General features: G+C 37.1%; 1 protein-coding gene across 2 annotated transcripts in view; it reads left to right on the top strand.

Annotated features, from left to right (window-relative positions):
* Positions 1–17,367, top strand: part of LOC113056699 (coiled-coil domain-containing protein 85A-like) — a 29,293-nt gene extending 11,926 nt beyond the window's left edge. The window contains exons 3-4 of one of the 2 annotated variants that reach the window (XR_003277743.1): positions 16,179–16,236; positions 16,812–16,826. Coding sequence is in view for 1 of the 2 variants with exons in the window: in XM_026223513.1 (XP_026079298.1) it covers positions 16,179–16,236; positions 16,812–16,827 (74 nt within the window). In the remaining variant the exon portion in view is untranslated. Of the gene's footprint in view, positions 1–16,178; positions 16,237–16,811 lie in introns of both variants that reach the window. The other variant, XM_026223513.1, reaches the window with a different exon arrangement.
* The last annotated feature ends 273 nt before the right edge of the window (positions 17,368–17,640 follow it).

The following is a 17,640-nucleotide window of genomic DNA, read 5'->3' as shown; positions in this document are numbered from 1 at the left end:
AGCTTAATAGTTTAATAATTAAGCCCGCAAAAATGTATTCTGACATTCTGAATCTCAGTTTCCAAAAATATTAAACAGCACAACTGCTTGTAAAATGGATAATCAGCACCAAATCAGTATATTAGAGTAATTTTCTTAAGGATCATGTGAAAATTCAGCTTCAAATTCAGCTGCTGAAAATGCTGCAAACTGAAAACATTTCATTTAGATTTTAATAATATTTTACAATATTAGTATTAATACCACTAGGTAAGCATAAAATATTTCTTTCAAAAACATTGCAAAATATTTTACATACAGTTTTATGGAACTGAATCCATGACATTGCTTTGGCTATGCTCTACCAGTTTAAAAAAGAATAAAGAAAATAGAAAGATTGTTCCCCCTGTGAACTGCTCAGAAGGATGAGGCCAGACAATATAAAATAAATATTAGTAGGATGGTATTAGCAAGCTAAAGACTAACTATTGTCAACTTGCAAATGCATTAAACAATGATGACTTGCTCATAGATAGAACCTTCTCGCTTTTCAGTGTTAGTATGAATACTCTTGGTACTAGACAAGGAAGTCTATAATACTTTATTTTAACCAGATACATGCTGAATATCAACTATGTGTGTAGCTGTATATTAGCTCTGTTCCACTCTGCTCTCATTAAATCTCATTCATTGTGTCTGGCTGTGTCACCGTGTCGGTAGCTCTCTGCTCACACTGATGGTCAGAAGACGTGACAATAGTGCAGTCAGGAAAGAGCATTCGGAGCATTCAACTTGACAAATCCCCACCTTCTCAGAGCTACACACTCAAGCGAAAGCAGTGAAAACATAGCAACACATTTTAAATTCTGGTGATCAATTTTAATATGTCATACATATCAGCAACAACACTGGGCCTTTCCTCAGCTTGGGGATCTGGGCTTAAGCCCAGGTAAGAGTGTGCATTAATTCAGCTCGACTGTCTAGAGCTGTTATGTGAAAGACAGCAGAATGCAAGCCCTTCTAAAAAAAAACACAGTATCTTTGGTTTATATTGAAAATTGGAAAATTCTGTCTGAATACAGACCTACTTTGAATATCAGTCACACGAGAAAGATGCTTTTGGAGTTGTAAGGGAAACAGGTCAATTTAGCTCAAAGGGAATCATTTAAGATTTTAAAGGGAATTTGAACAGAATCACTGTTTCACGGCTGTTCACGGAGACGCGCCTGCGATTCAGTGAACGAGCCGTTTAACATCAAATCTGCGCTGGATACTAATATCCAAACTATAGTGAAAACACTATCAATTAGCACAGTAACAAGATCGGCAGTTTAAGACATTAACTTGTAAGCACAAAACACAAGATACTTCTCTTTTCAATATGAATAAGGCTTTATTAGATAAATCTAAGACATGTAAACTAATCTAACACATAAACGCACGCACACACACATTCACACAAGTTGCAGGAAGGTCGAAAGTTAGGGAAAGATGAGTTTAAGAGAATGGAAATATGTAATCCCAAGTTTACAGCAATACGTTAAATTGCATAGACATGAACAACCATCAATCACGTAATTAGCCTTTGCATTGAGTTCCTCAATGTGACTAAAATTATATTAGATACACCAGTACAACAAATATCTGGGGATACGTTGCCTTAGTTTCCTGTGAAAGGGGCTCCCGTTGAAAGGGGTATCCCGGTGTCGCTGATTGGCTGGAAGTTCAGTAGTGAAGTGACGTCTTGGGAAGCCCGTGGTTGTTGGGCGTTGGCTGACAGTGCAGAGTCGTGTGCGCTGGTCGAAGTTGAACGGGCATCCGAGGTCAGGCGTTGGAGACTCGACGTTACAAAACTTAACTCAGAACACGAAACTCTCAAACGGAAAAGAAAAGAAATAAAGTTTGACGAGACTAGGTTGTGTTCCTTCTCATAGTAGCAGCAGTAGGCAGGCACGCTGGAACCGCGCTCAAAGAACAATGACGACTAACCGCATGGCTAGATGCTTATAGCTAAAGCTAGGTAGCAAAGCTACAAGCTAAAAGCTAAGAGCAGGCATGACTGATAGCAGCAGCTAGACTAGAACTAAAAGCCGACTAAAAGCCGACATGGCTAATAGCAGCAGGCAGACTAAAAGCAAGGCATGACTAAAAGCGTGTCCAAAGTTTTTAAACTTCCTTGTTGGCCACCCCTCAAATGTTGCCTTGACCAATCAGATATGGTCCTGGGGTCTGGGGTATCATAAATCATTGTTTATCTTACCAAGCATGTGGTTCTTGCCTCACAGGGTCTAATTTTGGACATGATTCCTATAACATGATTATGATATATTTTACAAATAAATGATTGTCAGGACAATGTCAAGCAAGAAAATGCGATTATTTGAATACTAGACATGACTAGGTATCCTATAGTTATCAAAAGACATACACAATAAGTGATTATACACGATAGTCAAATGTGTGGGTTACACGTAAATGAATATGGAGTTAAGCAATGGAATGATTCATTCATAAGTCTTTTTTGAGTTCATTCTGGTCCATATATAATGTATAAAAAGCAGTTTCTTTGCCATTCTCTGGCAAAGGACTTTTCTGTGAAGACAAAGGTTTAAAGCCCTTCCCCCTTAGGAATTTCAGTCTGGTTTCACTGGCTGGGGGGGAAGTCAATGCAAGTATTTAACTTGATCTCCTGGGTTTACATGTGATGTCCAGCGTTGCATTCCAATCACGAACGATAAATTTGACAATCTCTTCTTCGAATTAAAATTGTCAATAATTGTTCTATTGGTGTTAATGTTGAAAGCTGTTGTGTGAACAAGTTGGTTGGTTGGTTATCTTGCTTGGTTCTTGTGGCACTAGAACTGATTTATGACTTCCTGAGGAATTCAGCTCATGTTTCAATGCACACAGCTCTGATAGACTCTTTGATTTGTCTGATTTGACTCATTTCTGCTACAGAGTCCAAAAACATGGTGGGCTACACTTGCTAATCAGTTTATAATTCATTTTAGCTGGCATGCTAACACTAGCATTTGTAGCAGCTAGGTTTGTTAGTACCTTGAACTGCTTATTTTGAAGAAATACTTCACACTGGATTTTTAAGAAGTCAGCCACTGTCAGTTCAGAAAATATATGGACTTTATCACAGTGATCCAGCATGTGTTTTAGCATGCATGCTTATGTTATGCTGACTGGGGATTTTGTGTACTGTGGTGTGGGCAGGAATTGACTGCTGTGCTATATAAGTTAAAAGTAAGAGATGGACTGAGAAAGAGAAACATAGACAGCAGGACAGGGAGTGAGGTGAAACTCTTTTTCATGGTGAAAGCACTGCACTTTTGCTCTTGGCTCGTACAGCTGGGTCACATTTCTAGGCATAGGCAGAAAAAGACTGTAGGACACTCATGTATCAGCTTCAGAAAGCAGCATGCTGTGTATGCTTTCAGTGTGGAAAAGCAGAATAACTTAGCTCTTGTGCTACCCGACCCCCCACCTCCAATTTTGTCGCCCAACCCTAATACATACAAATGTATAAAACTATATTAGGAATAATTCACAGCAATGATGTCGATGTGTGGTTTTAGTAATAAAATACTAAACCAAAATCTTTCCATCTTATTTAAGGTCTCTGTGCTTATTGTGATGCACAAGCAGCAGTCTGCCTCAGCTTGTGAGTCATATTACGCAACCATCTTGCATTATGAGTGTAATATTAGTATACTGTATTTTCTTTTTTGCTTCTCCTCCTGGCACACTACAGGGTGGCAAGGCTACACTTTGTTTCCAATCTTTAGAAAACCAACTTTGTCTTAACTACTTTTTCGAGTGGACAACTATTTATACAAGTGAACACACATGCAGTTAGTAATAGCAGCAATGGAAGCTAGAAGAGTTCTGCTAGCTCAGAGGCAGACCCTAGCTTTCCATCTCCCCATCTACACACAGACAATAAAAGAAGCTTTAGACAAAATGAAATTGGGCAACAGAGCCAGGTAATTGGTAAGACCATTAAAATGAATGAAATTTCTATGCAGATGAGAGAGGTAATATTCAGGGAGGAACCTCAAACCATTCAGTGCTCTCTGTGGGAGGAGGGCAGTGTGCAGGCAGCTAACTGTGGGTATTTATGGACTCCCTTCAGCATAAACACTGCTATTGCACTCTTTATAAATCATCTGAATGCATGACCTGACATGCATTTTGAAATTCATAATGTGCTGACGGAGTTTGGAAAATACAGCCACACTAAATGACCCCTTTTTCAATTTATGCTCATAAATATTTAATCATATCAGGGAATTACAATCTTCAGAACCAGAGGAAAAGATGGATGGAGGGAGATATACATACAAAGCAGTGCTGTATGAGAAGTATTGAAGGGTAATTTAGACTCAATTTCAAAACCTAGTGAGGGGCCTACAGATGCTGCATTATAAGGGGTCATCAGTGAAGTCCCAGAATGCACTGTGATAAGTTCACAGAAAGAAAAATACTTTATTACGTTATATTATTATATACTTTATATTTCATTCAGTTCTGAAAAATGTAGAAAAATAGTTTGGTGTAATTAAGTTTAGATTATTTTAGACTATTTTGTATTATTATGCTGAGTTTTTCAAAAAGCTACAAAAGTTATAGATTTCCTCCTTTTTTCTTTTGTTGTTTGATTAACAGACATCACAGCAGCTGGATTATTTAGGTTATTTCGGCATCTTTAAGAGCCACCGCTGCTGAACGTGGATCTGACACGCATCGTATTTTCTCACAACTCTTTACCTTTTATGGCATGCTTCAGGTCTTAAAGTCCCTAATGAGCTGACAAGTTGAATTGGGTGTTTTATTTAGATGAGCGAGACAGCTTTGCTCCAGGACAGTTTTGAGAACCACTGCATTTCAGAGACATGTTTTTAAATGTGACTCATTTATTACAAATACTTACATGCACAGGTTTAAAGCAGCATGCCTTAACAGTTTTTTTTTTTTGGTAACTTCATCTCTTAACTGAGGACATAGGCTAACTATGACATTGCATGCTTGTTATTTAATTTGTGCTAAAATATTAAATGTTATACAATGCGTGCCACTGCATTAATTCATGCAGTTGAAGAGCATGTGCTATGAATTCAGTATAAGGGCAGACAGGACAGGAAAAAGAGCTGTGACAGTATTGTTGACAGTTATCACAACAGTTATAAACAAGTACAATAAAAGTACAATTTAAGTACAACTGGTTTTAGCCGGTCTTTCAGCCTAGCAGGCTAGTGCTAAAACTCCTCATAATGTGAGAAAACCCCTCAAAAACCATTTAACAGACAGCAAATCTTGTTTTCCTACTGTATGCAGAAATACTAATAATTTGGACAACCTGCTCATGTTACATGCGAGTTGGAAAAAGGCTAATTTCTCGGAGGCAAGAGACTTAGGCTGTTTGTGGTTATTTATAGGGCTGACAGGGATGTGTATGGAAGCTACTCACAGAGTCGTCAGAAGGAGGACATGATGTCATCTGTACATCTGAATCCAGAGGCACACGACCTCAATCACACAACCTTTAGATCCTTTAGATCTTTGTTAAAACTGTTATTTTCCTTCCTCTCTCATTCTCGCCATAATCTATACACACAGGCAAAAAATATTTTGTGCTTAATAAATTCAGAATTGAAAATTCTGTCATTATTTACTTACTCCCATGTTGCTGTCGTTTTATTTGTCGAATGCAAAAACCCACTCCCAATAGTTACTGTTGTGCAGCCATGTAGTGCTTCCACGTCAAACGTTCTCACACAGTGAGATTTACATTGCATAGCAATGACAGCACACCAACAGACAAGACAAAACAGGTTACTTTTGGTTTAAAAAAAGTCTTTTGTTGAAAAAAAATTGCAGATTCGTTGTTATGATTGGTCAGATCACCTGTCAATCACAATCCCTGCAAAGGGTAAACTGAACTGGTGACTGGAGCATTCAGTCATTAAAACAACATAGATATAAAAAAGTGGTCCATATGATTTATGTACTACTGTCTTCAGAATAATTTTTGAGTCAGACTTTTCAGTAAATTGCTTGAAGCAGTTCACAAAATGGTCAAAGTTAACTTTTTTTCTGTAAACAACACATTTATTTTTACTGTTATCCATATTTTCTCAAAAGATAAGATTAACAAGCACACTTTCAAATTCCTAAACAGCTTTTTTTTTTTTTTAATGGCTTCTACTTGATTCCAAAATAACCATAACATTGCAAAAATGTAGCACTTGAACATGTAAAGAGGAATATGTCATCTTGTGTACTTTTGTTTGTGTAGATGGTCTCAAATGACAAAGAGACCCAGGTTTTCGGTGAGGTGTCTTTTTTTTTTATACAAGTACAGTACGCGCTTGAGCTCTATTGGAGACACATAGTATTTATGGAAAATCTGAAGCACTACTGTGTTTTGGGATGAACACTGGTGCTTCAGGGAAATTGCTTCTTGAAGCTGGGTCAGTAGAGCATTCCACCCTCCAGTGTGTGAGTGTGTATATGTCGTAATACATGTTCGTTATCTTATTAGGACTTGCTTTCCACAATTTAAACCCCCATTTATAACTATTTGCCATCTATAGGTCTTATTTTCTTGGCAATAAGGGCTTTGTACACCTCGGAGAAAAGGTTCTCCTCAGGGAAGACTCTCTCCTATGTTTGTTAGAATAGTGTGTTCCTGGGTTCTGCAGAGACAGACTGTCTTCATTCTGAATAGTGATTATTGTATAATTTGCCCTGAGGGAAAGTACATTGCATAAACAATTTGAGCTCCACATATTTTTTTTACATATTTTTTTTCAAATAGTGATTTAATCTCTTAACTGACCTGATTTCCTTGATGGCTTCCCAATGCTTCATACTCTATGACAGCACAAACATGGTGTGGAGGGCATCACGATATAAAAAAAAACAGTCACGCAAATATGCTTATAAAAATAGTCCTCTTTTGCCTGTAGGAAATCGCTGATGTCAGGGGGTCTGAATTTCAGATTTATTTGCAAAGAAGCTCATTAAGGGTTGACCTTGTCCATTGGGGAATATACTGGAGGATGACTGGAGGATCTCAGCAGAGGTGGGAAGTTTTGGCTCATTGACATTCATTCCTCGTAAGGGCAGCAGGGAGCACAGTGCGTTTAAGATAGCGATCGGGTTTTCTCCCAGAACATCCTGTTAAGTAGGCCAATGAGTTATTCCTCCTCGTCTCATTAGCTTTTCACTTTGAAGTCAATTCCCTCCCATTATGTTTTGTTTTAGTGCGTTTAAAGCATTAATATTAATGTGCTCCTCAAACCTGATTCTGAACTTCTGACCGTTTCTATTGCAGCTGACATAAAAGACCCACAAAGTATTACATTCTGTGGTATTATATAGTCTGTGATTTTTCAAACGATTTTAAAACGATGTTCAAAAATGGTCTGTACAAATATAAATAACAATGAAAATACTTAGGAAATAAATGTGAAATATTGAAACACTTAAATCTGTTAACTGGCAGCCGTACAAAGGAATAATATTCTTTGCAAATCACATTAATCTGTAATTATAAGATCACTAAAATGTAGATTTCAGTTCTTAAAGCATTGCTGGAGTTTAAGGGTGCTTTCACACTTGGTTCACTTGCCAGGGCCGAACCCGAATTTGGTTGCTCCCCCCTCCCCCTGCCCCTGCTGGACTGTGTTCATGTTATAATATTTGAGTCAGTACCGCGGTTCACTTGCGTCATCAAGCCAGCAGCTGTTTACCCCGTTGCTTGGTAACGACAGCGCAGGAGAAGGCGGCAAATGCATAAGATTACTCTGTGCACTTTTATGCATTACGTTTTTGAACTGTTCGTTTTGTTTATAAAGCTTCGGTACATAACGGCACTTGCGTCTGTCTTACGAATTTACTAAAAATGCTCTAAAGAATGTTGAAGGCGAACATAAATGAGATGTACAGCTCTCTGCTTGCAGCGCGTCAGTCACGCTCATCAGGAAAATGAGTGAAACACACACACAAACACACATTTTCATCAAATAATTTGTCATTAAAAGCGGTTCACTTCTCGATTTGGTACGATTGTGTTCACATGAGCAGCAAACCGTACCAGAGTTCACATGAAGTGTACCCCAGACCACCGCTTTTAAGCGGACTCGGGTACGGTTCGTGGGTGCGCATCCAAGTATGGAAGACAGCGTTCACATCATCCAAACGAACCAAATTCTGACGTCAATCGACCCCGGGTGCGCACCAAAAGTGCTAGTGTGAAAGCACCCTAATACACACTGATATAGCTACAGCAGCAAGGTTTCTGATGCACTTATTGATGCATCAATAATCTGAATGTGAACTTAACATATATACTAGGAATAACTGAATCATGAGTGCTTCATAAGTTTCGTCGCCGTTCATCCATGAAATTTGGCCCTATGGGCCTCTTGAATTCAAATGACAGGCCTTAATGTATTGATAAATGCATCCCGAAAGTCACCTTGGGCAATTTTTTGGATTACAGTGTCTCTCTGATAACGATACTGCACATAATATGCAGAGAACGAAGTGTGTGTGTTGATAGATTCAGATGTAGTCGTATTGTCTGAGCTGCTCCTTGTAATTGCTGAATAGTCTCTACAAAAAACGTGGCTACCATGTGTGTGTGTGTGCGCGTATGTGTGTGTGTTTGTGTGTGTGTGTGTGAAAGAGAGAGAGAGTTCTTTGAACAACAGAATAGTGTGTCTGCTCATAGGACATCAAAGACAGTCGCTTCTCTTTTCACTTGTGTTTTATCATCTCTCCATTCAACCACTAACAAACAGGCCAAAGGTCCAGTGGGCTGATGCGAAAAATATTTTCCTGTATGCTTATTGACTCACAAGGCTACTTTATCCTTTCTGACACTCTCCACGCCGCTTCCAAACACTGAAAGGTTTAGGCTTTTCTATGAGCCAGTATGACACTAAAAAAAATCTAAAACTATATTGGATATTAATTAGCAAAGAGACAGCAATATTATAAAAAAAAAGAAATACAAAAAAATGCATTCATTGTCTGATATAGCTCAAATGTAACCTTTTGCTTATGTCACTGGTGTCAATTTTCATACAAAGAAAATACATGGTGGTAATTAGATTACATGTTTAAAAATAGTTTAGAGTTTGTGTTTTTCTTGCATGCTGAACAAAAGTTATGCTAGTATCAACATGGAAATGTGAGAAAATGTATACAGGCTGCCTGAAACTGGAGCAAGTATGTCCCGTGCTTCTTTCTAAGAGACTGAGAGGTATTGATTTGTGTCTGCTACACTGCTTCTCGTAGGAATATTCATTCTGTTCTCATTTAAACCTGAAAGGCCGGACTGCGTTGTGAACTGGCACAGATGATGAGAGAGTTAGAGAGATGGCTGATGGGACTGTTTAATGAGAGGCCCAGCAGCTGACCTTGTGAAGGACTGCAGGGAAGCCCTATACTGACTGATTACAGCAGAGGTGAAGGCAAAAGAAAAAAAAAAAAAAAAAAGAGGAAGATAGAGAAAGAAGCAGAGTCAGTGACGTAGGTTGGTTATAAAGGAAGAAGATTACATACATCACTGAATCAGCCTCTTGTCTCCTCATCACTTTCACATACATTTACACGCAGTAGATACACAAAAACAGCTACATAGAGCCTGAGAAAGTGAGTATCAGTGTCCTGTCTGCATCTCTTGCTGGAGCACACCTGCTATTTCCATGTTAATGTAGATTCTACTGCAGTGCTGCTCAGACACTTCCAATACTTTCCCAGAACAACACCACACTGCTCATTACTTTGCTACAAGGAGCCATTTTTATTGAAATTTTTCTTATTCTTGTGTTTTCTACTTTATCTTCTCTATGGTTTTCTGCAACTAATTTAGCACAGACCACTTAACTGTATTCAAACTAAGTTTTGTACAGTAGATCCACTGTGGTACCCAAGGGGTCCACCAAGAATTTCATTTCAAACTAATCTTTGTGAGAAAAAAAAAAAAAAACTTTACACAAAAATAGTTAGGTTTGACCAAAAGGAATGAAACTACAGATTGCTACAAATGTACTTACCTTGGAACCACCATGATGAATATGATTTAGTTTCATCAGAACAGATTTGAATACATTTAGCATGACTTGATATGGGTGCCGTCAGCATCAGAATGAAAGTCTAAACAGTGGATAGAAACATAACATTCTAGGTAATCCACGTGAATCCAGTCCATCAATTAACATCTTGTAGATTGAAAAACTGCATGTAAGAAACAAATTATTATTATTTTTTTTACATTAAACTGTATCTTTTAGCCAAAACATGAGTTTATAATTTATAACAATGTGGAAAAAAGCACTTCCCCTGTTTTTCCTCTCGCATCAAAATTCAACAACATTTGGGTTTAAAACTGGACTGTTTTTGCTTGCAACGGTGCTTGATCTGTGCATGTTCCTCTCCTTATTCAGACAAGATGACTTTCTCACTACAATAAGCAATATTTTAGGTAGAGACCTCTTATTTTAGCCAGAACCAGCAGTTTGACATTTCAAAATTCTTTGATGATTTTTATTTTTATTTTATAAATTTTTTTTACACATAGTTGTTTGCTTCAAAAGTTGTTAAATCAAGGACTGGAGTGGTCTGTGTTACTTGTGGATTATTGTGATGTTTTTAGCATTTGTTTTGACTTTCATTCTGACGGCACTCATTTGTTGCAGATGATCAAATGGTGAGCAAGTGAGGAAATGCATTTTGTGGGTGAACTAATCCTTCAACTGTTTACTTGAGTAATTATTATGTTTATTTTTTTGATATGCAAGCACCAGGCCAAGATGAAAATGCAATAATATTGTTTTAATACAATATGTAAGAGGTTCTCACTCTCTGTATCCATATTTTTTGACTTTCTGTTTTGATTATTCTAACTTTATACTTTTGGAAATATAAAATACAATTTTTTAAACCTCTTCTTGAGAATGTTTTGCATTCAAAATCTAAAGTGATTATTTAAGTGTAATTTGCTTGCTGAATTGACATTGTTGCTTTGTATATATTTGCTTACCGAATTCTGATTCAACCTGAAAAAAAAAAAAAAAAAAAAAAAAAAAATATATATATATATATATATATATATATATATATATATATATATATATATATATATATATATATATATATATATATATATATATATATATATATATATGTCTTGAAAGTACTAGTATAACCTTCATGAAATGCAATTATATTTTATATGCAAGCACCATGCCTGAAAACACATTTTAGTTTATGTTTACACCTTAATGCCTTAACTGAAGAACAAGGTCACAAACCAGCTAAAAAAAGGCAGCTCTGTCAATATAAAGAAACTCTTCCTACTCTATACACATTAAACTGAAGTAAGTAACTTACATGTTGTATGGACTTTTTTTCATTCCTGAGATCTTTAACAGCTACAAGTCAATGCATTTATTATAGACATAATGTTTTACATTCTCAAATAACATTTGCACCATAAAACATCTCTACTTACTACCAGTATTAGTGTGTGTGTGTCTCTCAAGGCAGGGTAAGTTTATGTGTTTGTGAGTGGGAAGTTTATTGCAGTCATTTAAAGCTGCAGAGAGCAGAGACAGTTTGAACTCAGGGGTGTTTATTAAAGATACTGACAAATGCAACATGTACAGAAGCGGGTCAAGAGGTTTAAGCACCTTCATTTATCTCCCGTACTGCTGTTCTGCTTCCTTCATCACCATTATAATGTTATTACCTTACACTGATGGAGCTCCGCAAACTATAAGGCTTTAAATAGATCAGGTATTTTCATCAAATGAGAGTTTTTGACTAGCAGTACTCTGGCATAATTTGGCCATATAACAGTATCTTTCTGCAGTAAAGTAACTCACTTTCCAAGTTTGTTCCCAAATACATATTGTAACCATATAGTTATAGAAGAGGGTCTCACAGAATTATTTTATTTTTTTCTCTATTTTTCATATAAGGTCTAGAACATTTTATGAAAGCTATATGAGGTTTTAGTATTTGTTATTAAATCAGTTCATGGTCTTGCCCATTCATATATTTCAGACCTTCTCCATTCATATTGATTGTGGCTGTCCAGTAAAGCAATATACACCGTTTAAAGGTGGATATGCAAAACAGGCTTGGAGATACCTCCTTTTTCTTTTTCCTTCAAATAACAACTAAAACGAAAACAAAACTCTTACAACCTACTGCTTACAATTTAAATTGGCCATTAGTTCAATGTGATGTCAGAGCATTCAAAAGGCAAAAATGCTTAAAGGGATACACCACAACAAAATGAAAATGTTGTCATTAATTACTTACCCCCATGTCGTTCCAAACCCATAAAAGCTTTGTTCGTATTCGGAACACAATTTAAAATATTTTTGATGTAAACCGGGAGTCTTGAGACTGTCCCTTAGACTGCCAAGTAAATAACACTGTCAATGTCCAGAAAAGTATGAAAGACGTCATTAGAATAGTCCATCTGCATCCTTGTGGCGCGGCTGACACAGAAGAGCATATGCAGCAAGCCTACCGGTTTTCATCCAAAATATATTTTGTGTTCTGAAGATGAACTTTTATGGGTTTGGAACGACATGGGGGTAAGTGATTAATGACAAAATTTTCATTTTGGGGTGGAGTATCCCTTTAAGGACAAATGTACAAGACCAGTATTATAATTTATAATTTTCCATCATAATTCACAGAGTACTACAAATCTAGCTGCAGTCCTTATGTATAAATAGATAGATAGATAGATATAAAACATGTTATAATGTTCTCTTTTGTTGGACAACAGGTTTAGAAAGGCTTTTAATCATTGTATGTCATTACAAGGGAATATTTATTTTGTGTATTTGGTGTAATGAAATGTGTTTATGTGGTTTAAGGTAAAAAAAAAAAAAAACATTATTTTCCACATACTGTAGCTACATTACTGTTGCTCCTCCATGCTCTGCCTTTCTGAAACGCATAATATTTTACAAAGCTCATTGGTCTGAAAAGCGAGATGTGCTCTGATTGGCCAGCTATCCAGACAAGCCATTTGTTGCATCAATTGGGGACATAACTATGGATTATAATGACTTATACTGTGTTTTTACACGCTGCATTGCGAAGCATAAATATAAAACCATGTCTGCATTTGTGATCGGAGAAACAAGAAACGACAAACAACAAATGCTACTCCACACCAGCGGTTCTCAATTCCAGTCCTCGCTTCCCACTGCTCTGCATATTTGTAAGATGAGTCTTACATTTTATAAAAAAATATCTCTTTGGGTTTGAGACTTTAGTATTTGCAACTTCAGGGATCTTATCTATTCACGAACAGCTTGTAACACTTGAAAGAGAAAGGAAAACTTGAAAATGCATCGTAAAATCGCACCTTTAAGGGATAGTTACTCAAAAAGTTCAGTTTGGTCATCATTTACACACCCTTAAGTTTTTCCAAACCTCTATGAACTTCTTTTTTTGTTGAAAACAAAAGAAGATATTTTGAAGAATGTGGGTAACCAAACAGTGGCTGATAGCCATTGACTTGCACAGTATGGAAGTCAATGGGGACCAGAAACTGTTGCTACCCACATTCTTCAAATGAAATTCATAAACAATTGCAACAACATGAGGGTGAGTAAATGATGACCACATTTTCATTTTTGGGCACTATCCCTTTAAAGCTTTATGTGAAGGTGTGGATGAGCACATGAGGGACAGAGAGAGTCCTTCCAGTACAGGGTCGCTGCAGAAGTGACACTTGACTTAGACAGAAGGTACTTCTCATCAGCAGACACTTAGGGTCACACCGCCTGCTGGTGCAATCACACTGTACCTAACACAGATTAGAGCAGGCTTTTCTCTCTCTCACGCTCTCTCTTTCTCTCCCCCTTTATTTTAATTCTCTCTCTTGGTGTGTGCATGTATGCTTGTAAACAGCAGCTAACAAGACAAAAAGATGAATGTTATTTGTTAATCCTACCATTTTAAATCCTTATTTATTCTTAAAAAATATAGCTAAACACACCAATCCACAATTAATGTGGCCATATGTGTACATCTATGCATTTAGCTAATGCTGTTATTCAGAGTGACTTGAATGTACGAGTGGATCAATATCAACCCTTGGCTTTGGTAAGATACCAGCCTCGGAAACCTTAGCATCAATATTAAATCAATATCCTAGGCAACATATAAACAGACTTGGTCAACTGATCAAAGGAACCTAGGGATGTCAAAGAATTCAATAATTAAATGGCAATAACAATATTATTTCATGATTAACTTCATTGTTGTAGCACGTTTGTGTAATTCAAAAATAATGGTCATATTATTCAGCCAGGTTTATTGTGGAGAGCTGTGACAGTGCTGCTTTAATTATATAAAGGTTAGAAATTGATTCATATTTAAACGAGTGAAATAAGTATCGGTCCACAAGTAAAACATGACTTAGTACTTGGTGCAGAAACCCTTGTTGGCAAGCACAGAGGAAAGACTTTTCTTGTAGTTGGTCACCAGGTCTGCACACATCTTCAGAATAGTCCATCTGCCGACAGTGTTTCAACCATAACGTTATGAAGCATCAAGCATATTTTTGTATGTGAGTAAAACAAAAATAACAACTTTATTCAACAATTCCTTTGTCAACAGTCTCCTCTGTCTCTCAGGGTTACTTGGCTGTCATTTGGCAGCTCTAAGTTTCAGCTCCCTCCACAGATTTTCTATAGGATTGAGGTCTGGAGACTGGCTAGCCCCCTCCATGACCTTTATGTGTTTCTTCTTCAGCCACTCATTTGTTGCCTTGGTGGTATGTTTTGGGTCAATGTCATGCTGGAAGACCCATCCATTACCCATCTACAGTGTTCTGGCTGAGGCAAGGAGGTTCTCGTCCAAGATTGTATATTACATGGGCCCACCATTTGCCCCTCAGTGTGATGAAGTCATCATGTACCCTTAGTAGAAAAACAGCCACAAAACAGAATATTTCCACCTCTGTGCTTGACTGTAGGGATGGTGTTCTTGTGGTAATTGTAAGCATTTCTCTCCCTCCAAACAAGTCGATTTTATGCCAGAGAGCTAAATTTTGGTCTAATCTGACCACAGCACTTTCACCCAAGCCTTCTCTGTATCATTTAGATGTTCTTTGGCAAATTTTAAATGGGTCTGTACATGTGCCTTCTTGAGCAATGGGACCTTGCGGGATCCGCAGGATTTCAGTCCATTGTGGCGTAGTGTGTTACCAATCGTTTGCTTGATTACTGTGGTCCCAAATGCCTTAAGATCATTAACAAGCTCCTCCTGTGTAGTTCGGGGCTGACCCCTCACTTTTCTAATGATCATCCTTACCCCATGAGGCAAGATCTTGCACAGAGGTCCAGACCGAGGCTGGCAGTTGTCTCCTTCTCACCAAGCTTCCTGCTGACGGTCTTTCAGCCCATTCAAGCCTTGTGCAGATCTACAATCTTGTCTCTGAAAGCTCTTTGGTCTTTCCCATGGTGATGGGAGAGGTTGGAAAGGAAGACACTGGTCGGGTGTCTAATACACCTAAGAGCTGACATTAGGAGTAACTTCTTAAAGTGGCAGGACTAATCTGTGTTCCACATCGGCACATAACCAATCCGTGGGAGCCAGAATTCTTGCTGGTTGGTAGGGGATCAAATACTTATTTCACTCACTGAAATGCAAATCAATCTTTAACCTTTATATAATGTTTTTTTTGTCTATATCTGTTGAAATAAACTTACCATAAAAATTACTGACCCTTAATTTCTTTGCAGGTGGGCAAACTTACAAAATCAGGAGGAGATCAAATAAATGTTTTCCTCACTGTATTTTCCCTTTTACAATAAATGTCTTGGTGCTGCTCATTTAACAAACAGAACAAATGAAAGAACAAGTTATAACTATAAATTATAGGTTGTCTCATGCCTTTTACACAAAAAAGGCAATGTAAAACAGTTCTTTGGGTTAATTAGCTGCTCTATAAACAAGTGAATAATGACCATTATCAGTCAGTGAGTCAGCCCACTATTTTTCTGAGGAGCTCAGTGTAGCCTGGTAGTGTAATCACTATGTTCAGATATAGTTATTAGAGGAGCTGTTATTTCACTAATAGTACCATCAATATTGAATTAACCATCTAAAATGTATGCTCAATATATTCTTTTTTTCTGCAGCTCTGATATCGGCTGGGTGTTGCACCAGCAACTGTAGAAGTGTCAAGCTTTGGGACAGGTACGGCACACATCTGTACTGTACAGTGCACATGTATGTTATTTATGCATAAAACAGCTCAAAAGAGGATTGGTTTGATGATATTTCATATGGTTAAATTTGTGTTTGTATGTGTTAGAATATTGTAGGACACCAACATTGAAAAGGTTGGGGTCAGTACACTTTTTAAAAACAAAAACAAATTAATACTTCTATAATTATATAATAATAATAATTATAATAATAATAACATAATATTTCAGCAATGATGAATTAAAATAATCAAATTTAACAGTTAACATTATTGAGTTACATAAGATGTATATTTCAAATAAATGCTGTTCTTTTGTTAATGTTTTAATTGCAGAATATTTCACCCTTCAAGACAGCATTAGAACAGATCAGTTTTTACACTCACACACACACACACACACACACTCACACACACACACACACACACAAACAAATAAACAAAGATACATACATAAAACATTACATGCTACTGAGTTTTGAAGACTGAAATCTACATGTTCAGTTCAAATTTTTACATAATGTTTTTCATATTCAATCCTAATCAAATGCTTATTTTCCCCCAGTTTTGATGCCTCCTGACCATGGCCTTGACTGGATTCAGTGGGCTTTGATAGAGGATGCCTGTTGCTTTCATTTAACTTGCACTGACAGAAATGGACGACAAGGATGAAAAAGCCAGAGTGAAGGACAAAAATGTTTGCGCAGCCAGTGTCTCTTGTTCCCTTCCCTCACCACACTGTTTCCTGCTGGTCTCCCAATACAACTTACAGCCCTGCAAATCCAAGGCCTGGAGGAGGGATTCTTTAGGGTTTAAACAGCTGGAAATAACATGATTGCCAAAAGGATTTCTCAAATGGGAGATTTAATCATTTCTCTTTTGCCAACAAATTGAGCTACCTCCTTTGAACGGAAGCAGACAAAACAAAAAAGTGGGACTGGAATTTTTTTGTTTTGTTTATTTATTAATTTTTTTTCTTTTACCCATTTTGTTTATAGTCGCCCCAAAACACAATCAATCCACACTGTAAACAGGGGGGGTCAGTCCCTTACGAAAAAGAACCATGGTTTTATTTTAGTAAAACTGTAGTAACCCATGGTTTTTGGCCTATTGACTGCCATTTGTAAAACCACAGATTTACTACAAATACCATGGTTAAACTATGGTTAATATAGCAAAACCATGGTTAATTTGTGGTTACCATGGTTTAACTACAGTATCCATGGTTTTTTTGGTTTTATTTGTAGTAAAACCATGGTTAATTTTCGTAAGGGGTGTGCCAGCATTTTGCACACAAAGGCAGTTACCTATTACCAAACCAGTCTTTTGTCTCTAAAACAAGGGCATTTCTTAAGCCGTTTTAAAGAAAAGAGCAATACTGAATGTCAGTGGCT

The sequence above is a fragment of the Carassius auratus genome, chromosome 38 (genome assembly GCF_003368295.1).
Source record: "Carassius auratus strain Wakin chromosome 38, ASM336829v1, whole genome shotgun sequence".
NCBI lineage: Eukaryota > Metazoa > Chordata > Actinopteri > Cypriniformes > Cyprinidae > Carassius > Carassius auratus.
Note: the sequence above shows the minus strand (reverse complement) of the source record. Positions and strands in the feature narration are given on the sequence as shown.